The 17,501-nt window shown below is 40.0% G+C and overlaps 1 protein-coding gene across 1 annotated transcript in view; it reads left to right on the forward strand.

Annotated features, from left to right (window-relative positions):
• The first annotated feature begins 4,435 nt into the window (after nt 1-4,435).
• Nucleotides 4,436-17,501, forward strand: part of MIS18BP1 (MIS18 binding protein 1) — a 56,272-nt gene continuing 43,206 nt past the window's right edge. The window contains exons 1-4 of the mRNA XM_023222632.2: nt 4,436-4,818; nt 11,244-11,878; nt 16,206-16,319; nt 16,560-17,041. Coding sequence (XP_023078400.2) covers nt 11,335-11,878; nt 16,206-16,319; nt 16,560-17,041 — 1,140 coding nt within the window. The 5' untranslated portion in view covers nt 4,436-4,818; nt 11,244-11,334. The remainder of the gene's footprint in view (nt 4,819-11,243; nt 11,879-16,205; nt 16,320-16,559; nt 17,042-17,501) is intronic.

The following is a 17,501-nucleotide window of genomic DNA, read 5'->3' on the forward strand; positions in this document are numbered from 1 at the left end:
TGCCTAGGACTGTGGGGAGGGGACGAGAGAGTGATCGCTTAAAGGGTATGAGATTTCCTTTTAGGATGATAAAAAATGTTTTATAGGTGGTGGTTGCAGAACACTGTGAATGCATTAAATGTCATTGAATTGTGCACTTTAAAATGGTTATTTTAAGTGAATTTTACCTTAGGTTTTTTTTTAATTAAAAGTCCTGACCATGCAGAAACACGAAAATGTTCATATTGTATTACAATCATACACCATAGGCAGCTTTTTTTTAAAAAGAGGAAACAGAAAATAACAGCATGCACTGCACAAAGTAATGTTCAGTAATACTTTTAAAGCTTTTTGTTTTAGTTAATTGTAGTTTTGTATATTTATTAGGTTACAATGTACAATATTTCTTACTGTGGGTTGCAAAAAAAAAAAAAAAAATAGAAAGCCCTGAAAATAAAATCCTGCTGCTACACTCTTTTAATTATTCTTCTGTGGCAGGCATGGAAACATGCAATTCTGATCTTTTGTTTAAAAAAAAAAAAAAAGGTAGTCACTGAGCTGTGAGGAGTGCAGTTAGCTGACAGCCTCTGGCTGCAAAGCCTTTGAGATCTGTTAAAATCTTTGTGCCAAGGCCATGTTCTTCCCAGGCAGCCTCCAGTCTGGTGGATACCAGGGCCTGGCCATGTCTGCCCACTGCAGGACTTCTCTGATAGACAACCCCAAACCTTCCTACTGGGTTAGCCAAGACCTTGTCAAATCTCCACTGTAATCTTAGACTGCACCTACCCAATTCCACTTTCATCAATCTTTCCTTTTACAAATGTCAGATCTGTATGAAGATCTGAAGATTTCCCAGTTCCAATTCTTCTTCCCCCCCTTGGTCTTTCACAGGACCTATTTCCTAATAATCCTCATTCCAATTTGGCATCAGCTTCCTGGGTGATCTGAACTGATATATCCTCAACACTTATCACAATTTGTAATATGATTGTGTGTTTGTATATTGTCTCCATGACATAGCAATTTCTTTGGCAGCCTTTTTCACTGAAGGGTCCTCCTCTCATAAAACCTGGATAACTTCCTCATTGACTCCCTCCTTGTAGCCTATACAGGGGAGTAGTGGTTTTACTTTGTGCCCTACATAAGGGCACCCAGCTAAGAGCATGAAAGGGGGCTGAAATCCTGTTTCAGGGCTATATCTGCCAAGAGTAGAATTTCTTAACCGTGGCACTACTGACATTTTAAAATAGTTAATCCTTTGTAATGTTGGGGGGGGCTGTCCCCCCACACCATTACACTATGACGTTTAGTAGTATATCTGTCCTCTACCCACAAGATGACACTGGTACCCTCCCTAACTGTGACATTCATACATGTCTCCAGACATTGCCAATTGTCCCAAGGGGGGCAAAACTTTTCCTGCTTAAGAACCCTTGGGCTTGATGAAACAGCATTTTTCTACTTTCTCCAAAAGTGTCATATGGTCAGTTAGTAGTCCTGCTACAACTTTCCATGGTCCTGGGAATACTCCTCCAGGCTAAGCAGCCCCAGATGCCTTGGTAGCAACTCGCACACAGCGTGAAGCTTTCTGTCTCTTCCTTTTATATCCCTTTTTTTTGGACCCTACATGGGTGTCTGCATGTGTTCCCACGAAGTATAGGCCTAGGATGGGACAGATTATCCCAGGTTGCTGTGAACTGCAAATCCATTTCCAACCATTTTCTCATTATGGTCTCCCCTCCAAGCAGACAGAAACTTAAAGTAGGGCCAATCCAGGGCAGCATTGAAACTGCCTTTGCAAAATTATGGCTGAAACAGTGAAAGAAATATAACTTAACTGACTCCTTCTTGCTTCTAACCTCCAAGCCGTCCTTATTCATTCCTGAGTGTAGGTTGAACTAACTTTGGAAGAAACTTAGTTTGTAGTCTATAAACAAAGACAGTAATAGCCCTTTCCCAAAGCAGACCTCCTTCTTGCCTGGAGACTAGATTGCCTTTGTAGAACTAACATTAGCCACAATATTAGAAACTATGGTTTAGGAGTCATGCAGCTAGAGGCTACAAGATTCTGACCCTCCTTAAACTGCTCCTAAGATCAGTGCTTGAGATATTTTTCAGACCCAGCACACAGGGGATCAGCTGGCACCACCCAGATCAATAAACTAGCTCATCTGATTTTGTGACCCCCCAAACCAGGAACTGACTCAGCGCAAGAAAACAATTTCTACTCACTATGATTTCATCCCTGACCAATCAGCACTCCAGTTCACTGGGTTCCCCCCACCAAATTATCCTCAAAAACTCTGATCCCCAAAAGCTCAGGGGAGACTGATTTGAGTAATAATAAAACACTAGTCTCCTGCACAGCCAGCTCCACATCAATTACTCTTTCTCCATTGCAATTCCCTTGTCTTGAATCTGCTCTGTCCAGGGAGCAGGCAAGGGGAACCCCTTGGGCAGTTACAGCATGTTGCCATTAAGGGACAGATGAACTGTAGTTTGGCCTCTAGGCCTTCTCATCACACTTTGTTATCCACAAACTGTTTAATCCAGTTTTGTTCGGAAAATTACTAGTCATCTTATGTAAATTCCTGCGGCCATTCACATTGGGGCATGCTACATACTATAAACTACTTCCTTCTTACATGAGAAGTGGTCAATTAAAAAAAAGTGTGCATTTCTGAGTGCCTGCCGTTAATACTTCAGGGTTCCTATTTTGCCTAAACTTGTGAGCCATGGCCATCTTCATCAGGCACAGAAACCTCTTACACCTCAATTTCAGGTGCTTTGAAATCTGAATGACCATCCCTTCAAACTTCCCCTATCAAAGTATATTTCACACATGCCATTTAACCTGTTTTAAGCTGGGTTCCCACAAAACTAGTGCAAATCCATGTCCAATCATTTTCTCATTATGGTGTACAAGAAAGAAACTTCATTTTATCCAGGTAAGTTTGCTTCCTTTCCCCCTACCTCCAACTGTTGTTTTTCCTTACTTGCATTCATGTGGATGTTTTAAATTTATATTTTGGATTTTGATTATTCAGTGTGTACAAAATTCAGATGTGTAATACCTAACCTTGTTTTTTTACTTTGTTTTTACAATCACCTAGCCTTGTTTCCACATGATAAGCTCTCCCTTAGCTAAGGCGGCTGGATGAACTCCATTTGGCTCCATCATTTGCAAGGCTTCAAGGACTCCTTACCCACCCCCTTCCTCTGGCCAAGAATTTCGAGCGTTAGCCATCTCAATTTCGAGCGTTAGCCATCTCTCGGTCGCCGGCTAATAAAGGACTCTTAAATTTGTCTCAAAGTGTGGCATTTCTCTAACTCACTCGGGTACAACAGATGCAGGATTTAGAAGGGATTGCAAAAGTCACTTAAAAAAAATCAATCCATTACAACCTTTTCAGTAAAGCCTCTTAATGGGGAAATGTGATATGTGACTAGGAAGTTGAGCAATTTTCTTAGATGAAAGTATAAAATAAAAAGAAGCTCTCATCACAAATGTGGATGGGGGAACAGGACAGACTTCATGCAGGACTGGAGTTGAACAGGGTTCAGGGATGAAAACATACCTTACTACCCTCGCTTCCCCTTCTCTACTTTCAAGACTGAACCAATGTGCCCTATACAAGGCGAAGGATACACCCGGTTACTCCCCAGTGATTATAGCGGAGATTCACTGGGTGCAGCCTAAGGTGGGACGCAGTCTGGGGGCCACCGTCACAAGCTGCACGCAGCAACCTACAGTTGTTGAAATTAATGTTTCTAGAATGTGAGGTGATTAAAAATTAAAAAAATTAATCACTTCCTGGCCCAGCGCGGTTGCTTGCCTGTAATCCTAACACTTTGGGAGGCCAAGATGGGAGGATCGCTTAGAATCCAGGAGTTGGAGACGAGCCCAGGCAACATGGCGAGACCTCCTCTCTACAAAATAAAAATTAGCCAAGCATGGTCGCGCACGCCTGTAGTTCCAGCTACTGGGAGGCTGAGGTGGGAAGATCCCTTGGAGTTCCAGGCTGCAGTGAGCCGTTATTGCGCCACTGCACTCAGGCCTGGGCAACAGAGCGAGAACCTATCCCCCATGCCCCAAAATATCACACTTCTTGAGGGAATGGTTCAAACTAAACATTCCACTTGGTGCGTAACTTTACATTCAATCCATCATCCCCTCAAGAACAAAATGTTCTTTCTCCCCCTCAAATATGGAGGGCAGAAAAACAAACGTTCTCTCAAACCCACCGAGCACGCTGTTTTCCTGAGACGGAAGAGACGGATAACAGCCGCTACTGCGCACAGCCTAGTGAGGGAGGACGGCAGCTAGGAAGGGCCAAACTTGGCCGCAGCAGCGCCGGAGCGCGCTCGCCGCCCACCGCGTGCGACGTCAGCCTTGCCCCGGCAGAGCTTCACGGGAGGAAAGGCGGGATTCAGGGTGGGCGGGTGCCCTGCGAAGACGAAACGAACTTTGAGGAAAACTAGAGGATCTCGCCCCCTGCCCGTGACAGCTTAGGGTCGCCTACTTTTTGTGGACACACTACCGTCCACGGAGTGCGGAGGCCGCCTGCAGTTTTCTAGCGTCCCTGTGAGACGCACGGTGGCGCAATTCCCGAGAGTGCCAATCCCGGGCTGACTGGAGGGCGGGCTCTTCAAATTTGAATTGCGGAAGTGTTGTGTGAGAGTATCTCGCGGAGGGGGTAAGCGTCGCTTGGTGCCCGGCCGCCGCGGGCAGGGGCCACCGTGGGCCTGGGGCGCGAGCCGGGAGGCGTCCGGCCCTCCCTCCGCGCGGAGCCGAGCCGGGACTGCGGCAGTCTGTCCCTGCCAGGCCCTTCACCCAAGGTACGTCCTCCCGCGCCCTCCGCTAGCCTCCTGCCGCGGTGGGCGTCCTGCCCTTTAAGCATGTCGGCTCACGCAGTTTTTATTTATTTATTTATTTATTTATTTATTTATTTATTTATTTATTTATAGATTTCTGGCTTTGGTACTGATTTTACAGCTTCGCACTTGATGTTCACTTTTTGCGTGTCTACTGTACTTAAGAGAGTAGAACACGATTGCTCAGATTTATTTCGATGGTGAGCGTTCTAGGTCTTTGTTCTAAAATAACTTTTTTTTTTTTTTTTTTTTTAGAATACCAAGTGGGAAAATTATATGCCTCAGTACCCAAGTCTTCCCCTTGGGACCCCAGGACCCACAGGGCTATAGAAGCAATTGATCATTCAGCTTATGTTTTCTTCTGGTTAAATTGCCTGCATGCTTGTTGCAAACAGCTTTAGATGTTAATAAAATTATTTGGAAAATGGTCGGGCGCAGTAACTCACGCCTGTGATCCCAGCACTTTGGGAGGTCGAGGCGGGTGGTGTTTGAGCTCAGGAGTTCAAGAAAATGGTAGGCCGCTTCACCCTGCCCTTCGAAGATAATCACTGTTTACAATTTGGTTCACTGCTTCCAGAGTTTTTCTCTATGCTTGTTTGTGTTTTATTTATTTATTTAAAAATTTTTTTTACACAAATGCAATTATATGTTATTACTTTCTTTTTCAATTTAATATTTCTTGGACCCCTTTCCGTGTAAGCACATATATATATATATTTATTGAATACATAGAGTAAATTGTATGGATGTGGTGGAATTTATTTTGTCCTTTATTGGTAGACATCTGGGTTGTTTAATTTCATTTTATGCTGCAGGTACTGCAGCATGAACTTCCCTGTTTGGTGGCTGTGTAGACTATGCTGCCTTTTGGTAAAGAACTTAAGCTATGGAGTCGGGTAGAATCAGATCCTATTTCTCACTTACTGTCAAGTGACCTTGGTCAGGTTACTTAACCACCTTACACCTTAATTCCTCTTTTTTCAAATTGGGAGTAATAACAGTACTTAACTCTTTCGAGTTAAGCTGTTAGATTATATAGTGACTGGCATGTAAATATTCAGTAAATACCGACTATTGTGATACATATATATTTGCATTCTTATGCAGATGTTTCTATAGGAAAAAACAAGTTAGAAGTGGAGTTCCCTTGTCAATAGTATGCAGACTTGCATTTTGAAATTAATCTTTACCAATGTGATATGAAAAAAAATCACTGTTTTAGTTTGCATTTCCATTTATGAGTAAAATTAGATGTCATTTGACTCGTTTGTTGGCCTTTTTGTATTCTATTAATTGCCTTTATGTCCCGTGACGGTTTTCTGTTTTGTACATTTTTTAAAGTTGATTTATTAGGTCTCTTTGAATGTTATGTAAATTAGCCCTTTGTCATATGTGCTGAGTATTTTTTTCAAGTGTATCATTTGACTGTTAAAATTCTATTTTTCCCCTAATTCTGTGTCCCAGTTTTGGTTAGTGTGCTCTGGGATTTTTGACCCATTCCATAGTAATAGTTATTACTGCTACCACTACAGTAAATTCTTACAAGAACTCTCCATGTCTTTTTGGAAGGAGGAGGAGGAGTAGTTATATTCAGGATCATATACATAATTGTTTAGCTTCAGTTCTGTGTTTATATGTGTGACTTGTAACTGACTGTCATATGTTCTGAGAAGTACATTCTCAGGAAATTTTTTCATTGTGCCAGTATTATAGAGTGTACTTATAAAAACCCAGGCTATATGTTATAACCTATTGCTTCTAGGCTTCAAACCTGTACAGCATGTTACTTTACTGAATACTGTTGGCAGTTGTAACATGATGATAAGTATTTGTGTATCTAAACATACCAAAATATACAAAAGGTACAGTAAAAATAAGTTAAAAAAAAAGGGTACACCAAAATAATCTTATGGGACCACTGTATATGTGGTTTGATTATGTAGTGCATCACTGTACTATAAATGCTTATGGCCAGATTTTTTTTTTTTTTGAGACAGTCTTGCTGGAGTGCAGTGGTGCGATCTCCGCTCACTGCAAGCTTCGCCTCCCGGGTTCACGCCATTCTCCTGCCTCAGCCTCCCGAGTAGCTGGTACTACAGGCGTGTGCCACCATGCCTGGCTAACTTTTTGTATTTTTAGTAGAGATGGGGTTTCACCATGTTAGCCAGGATGATCTCGATCTCCTGACCTCGTGGTCCGCCCCCCTCGGCCTCCCAAAGTGTTGGGATTACAGGCGTGAGCCCCCACGCCCGACCTGGCCAGCCCTTTCATCCAATGGTTTTCCCATTCCCGTGTCTTTATGTTGAAAACAACTTTTTTCCCCCAGTACATCAGTATTTGTCAGTTTTTAGAATGAGTTTTAAGGATTAGATTTTCCAAACAACTTTAAGCAGTTAATGAAAATGGAAACATACTTTCTCCAGTCTGAGAGGAACTAACCATTTCTTGTTGCTGACCTCCATCTGTTAGGTCAACAAATGTGCTTGGCTTCAGGACAGGCTGTTCTTTCCTCCACTTGAGGGATGCCAGTTGTTAAATCTCCACTAATGTCTGTGTTTTATCAGAGGCTGATTTCTTTGTTTTGCTCTTTTGACTAGGAAGGAAAGGGAGCTTCAGGTCTGTCCTGGATGGATTATCTAGACCCAGTGGTGTTCTTGTTTATGTATTCTGCAAAGCCTCTGTGGTCAGAGGAAATTGTAGATGATTTTTTTTTTTAGTTTTACAAGACTGTATATATTTTCTATTTATAGTCCTCTTGTCCCATTTTTTCATATACATTATATCATCTGATTTTATTATGTCTCATATTTTATTTGTGAGATTTCTTTTTTTTTTTTTTTAGTTGTCATGTCTCCTTTTTTTTTATCATTATTATTATTATACTTTACGTTCTAGGGTACATGTGCATTACGTGCAGGTTTGTTACATATGTATACTTGTGCCATGTTGGTGTGCTGCACCCATCAACTCGTCAGCACCCATCAACTCGTCATTTACATCAGGTATAACTCCCAATGCAATCCCTCCCCCCTCCCCCCTCCCCATGATAGGCCCCGGTGTGTGATGTTCCCCTTCCCGAGTCCAAGTGATCTCATTGTTCTGCACACGTATGTTTATTGCGGCACTATTCACAATAGCAAAGACTTGGAATCAACCCAAATGTCAATCAGTGACAGACTGGATTAAGAAAATGTGGCACATATATACCATGGAATACTATGCAGCCATAAAAAAGGATGAGTTTGTGTCCTTTGTAGGGACATGGATGCAGCTGGAAACCATCATTCTTAGCAAACTATCACAAGTACAGAAAACCAAACACTGCATGTTCTCACTCATAGGTGGGAACTGAACGATGATTTTTTTTCTCTGCATTCTGTCTTTAACAAACCACTGGCAAATACTGTCTGCTTTTTTTTGGCTTATATTGAGTTGCTGTTTATCACACGGTGGGAGAAAGGTCTCCTAGAGCAACTTTCTGTGTCTTTGGGAGGGGAAGTGGAATTTGAGGATTTTTCAGAATCTTGGCTACTCACCTTTATCCTACTACTTGCCTGAATTGGGGGCAGGGACATTAGGAAACAGTAAGCTCTGTTTGGTTCTTGTAACCTTCCAGTGTGACCACAATTATCTGACTTTAAATGAAGACAATTCTGCATGTCCATTACAGACTGGTTCTGTTTTCAGTGCTGCTCACTTATTTGCAGTTTTTACTTTCTGTTTAGCGTCTCATTAGGCTCTGAGGAATTTAGATTGTGTAAACCTGAACATTCTTTGTCGTTTTGCTTTGCAGTTTTCCAGTTTATTATTATTATTATTATTATTATTATTATTATTATTATTATTATTATTATTATTTTGATACAGAGTCTCACTCTGTCACCCAGGCTGGAGTGCAGTGGTAGTACGATCTCAGCTAACTGCAACCTCCATCTCCTGGGTTCAAGTGATTCTCCTGCCTCAGCCTCCTGAGTAGCTGGGACTACAGGCATGTGCCACCACATCCAGCTAATTTTTGCATTGTTAGTAAAGACGGGGTTTCACTGTGTTGGCCAGGCTGTTCTTGAACTCCTGACCTCAAGTGATCCTCCTGCCTTGGCCTCCCAAAGTGCTGGGATTAAAGGCATGAGCCACCGTGCTCAGCCGAGTTTATTCATTTTTTATTTTGAGAGATTGTATAGCTTTATTGCCTTTCTTTGAAATGAACAGCTAAGCCAGACATGGTGGCTCACACCTGTACTCCCAACACTTGTGGGAGGCTGAATCAGGAGGATCACTTGAGCCCAGGAGTTCAAGACCAGCCTGGGCAACATAGGGAAACCCTGTCTCTATAACAGAATGTAAAAAAACATAGCTCAGGTGGTTCATGCTTGTAATCCCAGCACTTTGGGGGGCTGAGGCAAGTGAATCACCTGAGGTCAGGAGTTAGAGACCAGCCTGACTAATATGGTGAAACCTCGTCCTACTGAAAATACAAAAATCAGCCGGGTGTGGTGGCATGCGCCTGTGATCCCAGCTACTTGGGAAGCTGAGACAGGAGAATTGCTTGAACCCACGTGGTGGAGATTGCAGTGAGCCAAGATCACATCACCGCACTCCAGCCTGGGCGACAGAGCGAGACTCGCCCTCAAAAACAAAACAAATTAGCAAAAAAAGAAAAAAGAAAACATAGCAAAGGTGCAGTGGCACACACTTGTGGTCCCAGCTACTCTGGAGGCGAAGGTAGGAGGATTGCTTGAGCCCAGATTTCGAGGTTGCTGGGAGCCCTGATCACACCACTGTACTCCAGCCTGGGTGACAGAGACACTGTCCCAAAAATAAAACAGAAATGAAGTGAACGGCTAATATTATAACTTCCCAGTACAGAACTCCTGGAACTAGCACATCATAAACATATACATGCATGCATTAATATGTATTTGCAGGATTCATATTCTGTGGAAGAATTACAGTGGTTTTTAGGAGCTCCAGACTCCCAAGATAGCCTTCTTTGTTGACTGTTGTAATTTAGGGATATTTTCCTTCTTTTTTTCTGTTATCATAAATTATTGGATTAAATAATACTTTGTATATTAATTGCTTGTTTCTCACAGAAGTAGCTGTAGATAAAGATACTTGATATTTTTTGGTCTGGCTATGTTAGAATTTTCTGTGATAGGTTTTTTTATGTTTATATGATGTTAACTAATTGGAATAGTTATAAATTCAGCTATAAGAGATGCTGTAAATCTAGACTAGTAAGTTCCAGGGTCCTTGGATTGAAATATTTTATTTATTTACCAAATATTAGTTAATGCAACTATATGGTTCCTTACCTAGAACCTTAATTTCTAGGTGTGAATAATAAAATTTATACATAAGAAACAAGTTGCAGCCGGGCTCAGTGGCTCACGCCTATAATCCCAGCACTCTGGCAGGCCGAAATGGGCGGATCACCTGAACTCAGGAGTTTGAGACCAAACTGGAGAAACCAGTTTGGTTTCTGGAGACCAACATGGAGAAACCCCGTCTCTACTAAAAATACGAAATTAGCCAAGCGTGGTGGTGCATACGTATAATTCCAGCTACTCGGGCGGCTGAGGCAGGAGAATTTCTGGAACCTGGGAGGCAGAGGTTGTGGTGAGCTGAGATCCCGCCATTGCACTCCAGCCTGGGCAACAAGAGGGAAACTCCGTCTCAAAAAAAAAAAGAAAGAAAGAAAAAGAAACAAGGCTAAAACTATGTAAGCTCAAGTACAGTATTTCTGCTAAAAATTCTAAATAGCACTACATTAAAAGAAATCAGAGTGAAAATAATTTACCATTTATTTGAGGATTTTTCAGCTAAGACCTTAAAATGTAAATGCTCTAGAGCATAAAAAATCAGGATTGGGTATTATTAAATAATTGAATAGTTTTTTTTAGCTTTTATTAGACTAGATCATTGTAGTTGCTGCCTTAAAATATAACTGCCTAAAGGGAAAAATTATATTTGTGGAACTTTATCTTTTGTAACCTAATGTATTGCCATTTGCATGTATCTTTTATTTCATTTTGTTTTGTTTTATTTTATTTTATTTTGAGACGAGATCTTGCTCTGTCACCCGGGCTGCAGTGCAGTGGCACAATCATGACTCCCTGCAGCCATGACCTCCCAGGCTCAAGTGATCCTCCCTGCTCAGCCTCCCAAGTAGCTAGGACTACAAGTGTGTGCACCATCACACCCAGCTCTTTTGTTAAGGAGACTTTAATAAAAATAAAATCTTAGTCTGATTTGTGAGCTATAGATTATCTAGTATTGTTATGAACCAGTTAAACATTTTAATTAGTATAATGTTGTGGAAAGCAAATAAACTTTAAACATTTTCTGCACCAAAGCGTGATAAAGGCTGATTTTACATTGAACTACAGGTTTCTGTGGATCGCTTCTGAAGTTCTATATGAAAATTGTGCTTAAGTGAATTTTCTGTTAGAAGAACTTGGTTGCTACTGCCTTGTCAAGATGATTGCAACACCTTTGAAACATTCAAGAATTTACTTACCTCCAGAGACATCTTCTCAAAGGAGAAATCTGCCCATGGATGCAATATTTTTTGACAGCATTCCTTCAGGCACACTTACTCCTGTAAAAGATTTGGTGAAATATCAGAACTCCTCTTTAAAATCGAATGACCATAAAAAGAATCAGTTCCTAAAAATGACCACTTTTAACAATAAAAATATATTTCAATCAACTATGCTAACAGAGGCTACTACCTCTAACAGTTCTCTTGATATCAGTGCTATAAAGCCCAACAAGGATGGATTAAAAAATAAAGCAAACTATGAATCACCGGGAAAAATATTTCAAAGAATGAAAGAAAAAGTACTGCGTGACAAGCAAGAACAGCCACCAAGAAACAGTAGTTCGTTGGAACCACAGAAAAGTGGAAATAATGAAACCTTCACTCCTAACAGAGTTGAAAAAAAAAAATTGCAGCATACCTACCTATGTGAAGAAAAGGAAAACAACAAATCATTCCAGTCAGATAACAGTTCACTAAGAGGTTAGTTTTATGTGTTAGCTAAAAAGCTGTAATGTCTTAAGTTTTTAATGTTTCAGACACTGTTTTTGGTACTCAGAATATAGCAGTGAACAAAATGAACAAAAATCCTTGCCCTTGTGTAGCTCACATTCACGTTGTGGGAAGACATAATTAACATTTTAAATAAGTAATTTTTATGGCATAGTAGAAGAGGAAAAGTGGAAAGAGAAAAAGCAGAATTAGGATAATGGGAAGAGTTGGAGGGGTATGTAATTTTCAGTGGGGTGGTCAGAGTAAGCTTCAATAATTTGAATTTGGGAATTTGAGCCCACAAAATTGAATGTGATGATAGATACGTGTATCTTGAGGAATGGGGAAAGATGATCTAGGCACCTGTTACAAATGCCTTGAAATCGCATTCCTGACATGTTGAAGGACTAGCTATAAAGTTAGTGTGTCATGGAGTGAGTAGATAGAGCTCAGGAGGAAGGGATAAATAAGAGTGGGTCAGATAATATAAGGGCTTTATAGGTAAATGTAAGAGTTTTGGCTTTTACTGTGAGCAGAATAAGCCATTGGAGGGTTTTGAGCATGTGAATGACAAGATCTGACTTATGAGGTTTTTGTTGTTGTTGTTGTTGTTTAATTAACCATTGTGTACAATGACTTATGTTTTTAAAATATCATTCTGGCTGTTCTGAAATAGAGTTACTGCAGTAAGTCAGATGACAGCCAGTGTTGGCTTGGTTCAGGTGTTAGTAGTGCAGATAGTAAATGTACAGATAGTAAATGGCTGGACTCTGGCTGTGTTTTGAAGGTAGAGCCGATAGGATTAGCTTATAGATTGGGTGTAGAATGTAAAATAAAAAGATATAAAGGATAGCTCCAGGGTGTTTTTTTGTTTTATGTTTTTGGTTGTGGCCTAAGCAACCAGGAGGATGATTTAACTGAAGGAGGAATGGAGTGTGGGCTCATTAACTAATATTTTGTTATGTTAATTTTTATAATCTCTATTAAAAATCTAAATTTAGGTATTAGGGTGTTGGAAAAAACTAGTTGGAATTTAGGGAATTGATCAAGGTGAGAAAAGTACATTGGGGCATCATTAGCACTTAAATGGTGTTTTAAAAGCAATGAGATTAGATGAGGTCATCAAGGAGTAAGTGTAGAAAGAGAAAACATTCAAGATCTGGGTCCTGGGGTACTCCAGCATTTGGAAGGTAGAAGAAAGAGTAGAAAGGCCGGCCGGGCACGGTGGCTCACGCCCATAATCCCATCACTTTGGGAGGCTGAGGCAGGAGAATCACCTGAGGTCGGGGGTTCAAGACCAGCCAGACCAAGACGGAGAAACCCCATCTCTACTAAAAATACAAAATTAGCCAGGCATGGTGGCGCATGCCTGTAATCCCAGCTACTCGGGAGGCCGAGGCAGGAGAATCGCTTGAACCCGGGAAGCGGAGGTGTGGTGAGCTGAGATCATGCCATTGCACTCCAGCCTGGGCAACAAGAGCAAAACTGCAACTCAAAAAAAAAAAAAAAAGGTAAAAAGAAAAGAGTAGAAAGGCCACTGAGAAGATGGTGAGGAAGAAGGAAAACCAGGAGAGTGATACTGTGAAAGCCAAGAGAATGAAGTACTTTAAGGTGGGAGTTGACAGCTGTCTGATGCTCCTAAATGGTCAAGTAGGCTGAGATTCTGCTGCTCGATTTAGCAATGTGAAGGTCATTGGTGACTTTGATGGAGGGCGGCTTTGGTGGAATGATAGCAATGAAAACATTGCGTGAAAGGGTTCAAGAGAGAATGTGACAAGAGGAATTGGCAATAGTGAACATAAACAGCCCTTTTTTTGAGGGTTGCAAAGAAATAATGGCAAGTGTAGTTGAAGGTTTTATAATTTTTAATACTTGGTGAAATGCAGCATTTTTATATGCTGTTGGGAATAATGAAGTAGGAAGAAAAAAAATTAAAATTGCTAGTATGATGCCCTTCAGTAGTTGAGAGGAAATATAATCCAATGCATCATGAGAGGTTTGATCAGAACACAAACAGACCAATTGTTAACAGAAAAGAAAGACTTACACAGATGTTGGTGGGTTTTTATTGTGTATGACTTAACAAATAATCTGAAATAAGAAGTAAAGTCATCAGCTGAGCAAGTATGGAAAACAGGTATTGAAGTTTGAGGAGGTAGAGGTTTGAATAGTTTGAGAGAGGCCTAAATTTGATTTCCTGGGTAACGCAAAAGATCTGTTTAAGATTTGTGGACATGAATTGAAAATGGAACCAGTAAATATGGTTGTGAGTTTTCCTTAGCCCTGTTTAGGTGCTAAGGTGCTGGTGTAGAATAGGGAAGGAGCTGGATTTAACTGGGTTGTAATTTTGCCAAATAGAATGAAGTGACAGAAGGACAAAGGAGGGTGTGTGTGAAGGAGTCACGATGAAATTTAAGCTGATTAATGAGGGCAAAGGATCTGAAGGAGATGAGGGATTGTGAAGTGTACATTTTGTTTGGATAATCACTGGATTTGAGAGAATGATCCGGAAAGATGACACTACAACAATTGAAATTGAGATTTTAATGAGTTCCAGTCATTGATAATGAAAGACATTTTACTTGTATTATCTCTTTTAATCCTTTCAACAAACACTATGGGTAGATACCCATTAGTGGTCTATAAATGGGGATTATAAAGAGAGTAAGTCTGCTTGCTGTATGTCTCATAGGTAACAAGTGATAAGTTGATAATTGAATATAGGTATCTCTTAGCAAGCCCGTACTCTAAACCACTACACAGTAGGTTGTGGGTATACTGTTGCATTTCCAAGACAGTGACATATTCTAACACAGAGTTTTCTAAGGGAAGTTGGGGGTAGAAGTAGGGAGACTCACAGTCATCTATTTCTCATATAGCCTGGGAGAAAAGGAAGAAGCAAATGAAATAATGTATATTAAAGTGTTCAAATGTAATAAGGTAGCATTTGAGAGTAAGAAATACCTGAGTATTTTGAGAATCTGGTGACCCTTTCCCCCAGATAATATAAACACAAATACAAATACAAATTTTGTATATAGTTTTAGAAACCTTTTAGAGCGTCTGCATGAACCTCGGACTCCCACATAAGTGGATAAATATAACTTGTTGCATTTGATTGACTTACTACTGAATTGCCTTGCCATTTCCAGTAGAATGAGTTAAAGATATAGAAACTTACTGTTTCTTTTTGTGACACGTTGTTATAATGAAATCTTTATGTTAAGATTTCTGGCCGGGCGCGGTGGCTCAAGCCTGTAATCCCAGCACTTTGGGAGGCCGAGACGGGCGGATCACGAGGTCAGGAGATCGAGACCATCCTGGCTAACACGGTGAAACCCCGTCTCTACTAAAAAATACAAAAAACTAGCCAGGTGAGTTGGCGGGCGCCTGTAGTCCCAGCTACTCGGGAGGCTGAGGCAGGAGAATGGCATAAACCCGGGAGGCGGAGCTTGCAGTGAGCTGAGATCCGGCCACCGCACTCCAGCCTGGGCCACAGAGCAAGACTCCGTCTCAAAAAAAAAAAAAAAAAAAGATTTCTGAGACCAAAGTGCCATACTTATTAAAACATAGTCACTACCAGTCTTTTCAAGTATAAGATTTAAAATTAAACATATAAGATAATTCTTCTCAGGCACAAATTTTAAGTCTATTATCATCCCCTTTTTGTGTGAAAGAAACTACATTCCAGAAACATTAAACTTTAAAGATCTAGGAGGTAAAGCAGAATAAAATGTAAGCAGTGCTATTAGTTCTTATTTGTCTAGTTGAGAAACCTACAACTTGTGAGCATTTGAAGACCTACTAAAAATTGTCTAAAGGATATAAATTATGGCTGAGTCTGCTGTTGCGTCTCAACATTTTAATTTTTAAGGAGTAAGTTACAACTCTTTGACTGTGTTTCATGCTTTAGAAATTCACAGCAACCAGAAACAGAATCGGAATTTTCAAGACTGGGTGAAACTTTATATTGTAATCTTAACATATACATATCCAATTTGTGGCAGCACCAGAATTCCAGATCTCTAGGTTTCTAAGTCTAATACTTTTGTCTAGAGCTGGCGGGTTGTGTCTTGGAGAAGGTTTTAAAAAATTATTCCTCACCGTAATGTTGGTATAGAGAATGGGGTAAAGGTATTAGAAGATAATACAGCCAAAAATATAAAAATATATGTAACTGTCATATATTGCGAAAGTACTATATTGATCTGATCATTACTAAATCTAAGTGTCTTTATTTCAAGAATTTTAAAATATGTTTTTTTCTTAGTGACTAATACAATTCAACTTCTTCTTTCTTTAAAAAATAAAACCTTAGCCTCGGTCCAAGGAGTTCCTCTAGGATCATCAAATAATGATATTTTCCTCCCAGTCAAACAAAAGATTCAGTGCCAGCAGGAAAAGAAAGCACCACTGCACAATTTAACTTACGGTAAACTATTTTTGGTTTGTTTTTAGTTTGTTACTTAAATATATAGTTAAATGTTCTAGGTAATTATTTTCCTTGTGTGGGCATTAAACTTTGGCTGTAGACAAAAGCTTGAATCGTAAAAGAGACACTCAGAGAAAGACTGGGCAGGAGGGTGGAACATTCCTAACCTAAATTTATCTCTTAGTTTCCTATGATCCTTATATAATTTTTTTGTTTTGTTTTGTTTTGTATTTTTTGCAGAACTTCCAACTCGGAACCAAGAACAGGAAAATTTTTTGGCTACAGAAGCCCCAAGGAAGATATTAACTAGAGCTCAGTTGGCTAAAGAAATTCTTCACTCAAAGGAGAATGTAGTTGCAACCACTGGGTCCAAAAAGGACATGTTTGTTTTAGAAGGCATTGATTCTGCTGATGAACAATTTCAAAATACTAATGCTGAGACTCTCAGTACTAATTGTGTTCCTATTAAAAATGGCAGTCTGTTAATGGTTTCTGATAGTGAGAGGACAACAGAAGGGACTTCACAACAGGAAGTTAAGGAAGGAAATGACAAAACAGTGCCTGGGGAGACAGGTCTTCCAGGTTCCACGAAAGATACATGTAAAATTGTACTCGCAACACCAAGACTTCATATAACAATACCTCGGAGGTCAAAAAGAAATGTTTCAAAACTTTCTCCAAGAATATTTCAAACTGTTACAAATGAAGTTAAGAAAAATCAGGTGGGAAAACTTCTAAGACAGATATTTATTTCTATTTTTACCCCATTCTTCAAGAGCTTGAGCTTTTAATGTTCTCTCATTATTTTTTTTGTTTCTAGCTAGGATTTGAACCTGTATGCTTCATTATTAACAGTGTCTTCATTATCATGTTTTATTATTTACTGCAGTGACAGTGTGACATAGTGAAAAGAACAGTGAGTTGAATGTAAGAAGAGCCACGTGTTAAGTCTTATCTTGCTCTATTACTAATTGTGTAGTCTTCAATAATTTACCTGTTCCCTTTGGTGATGAACATTGAATTCATTCCTACTCTTTTTTTCTGATACGGTACTATTAAAATAGTTAGATCAATTAAGATAGAAAGGAACTGTAGCATCTGAAGATTTGAGAATTTTTCCTAAATAGAGTAATCAATAAAAGACTTCAGAGCATTGAACTGTTACATTAGGACAAATTCTCT

This window comes from Piliocolobus tephrosceles, chromosome 6, assembly GCF_002776525.5.
Source record: "Piliocolobus tephrosceles isolate RC106 chromosome 6, ASM277652v3, whole genome shotgun sequence".
Classification (NCBI taxonomy): Eukaryota; Metazoa; Chordata; class Mammalia; order Primates; family Cercopithecidae; genus Piliocolobus; species Piliocolobus tephrosceles.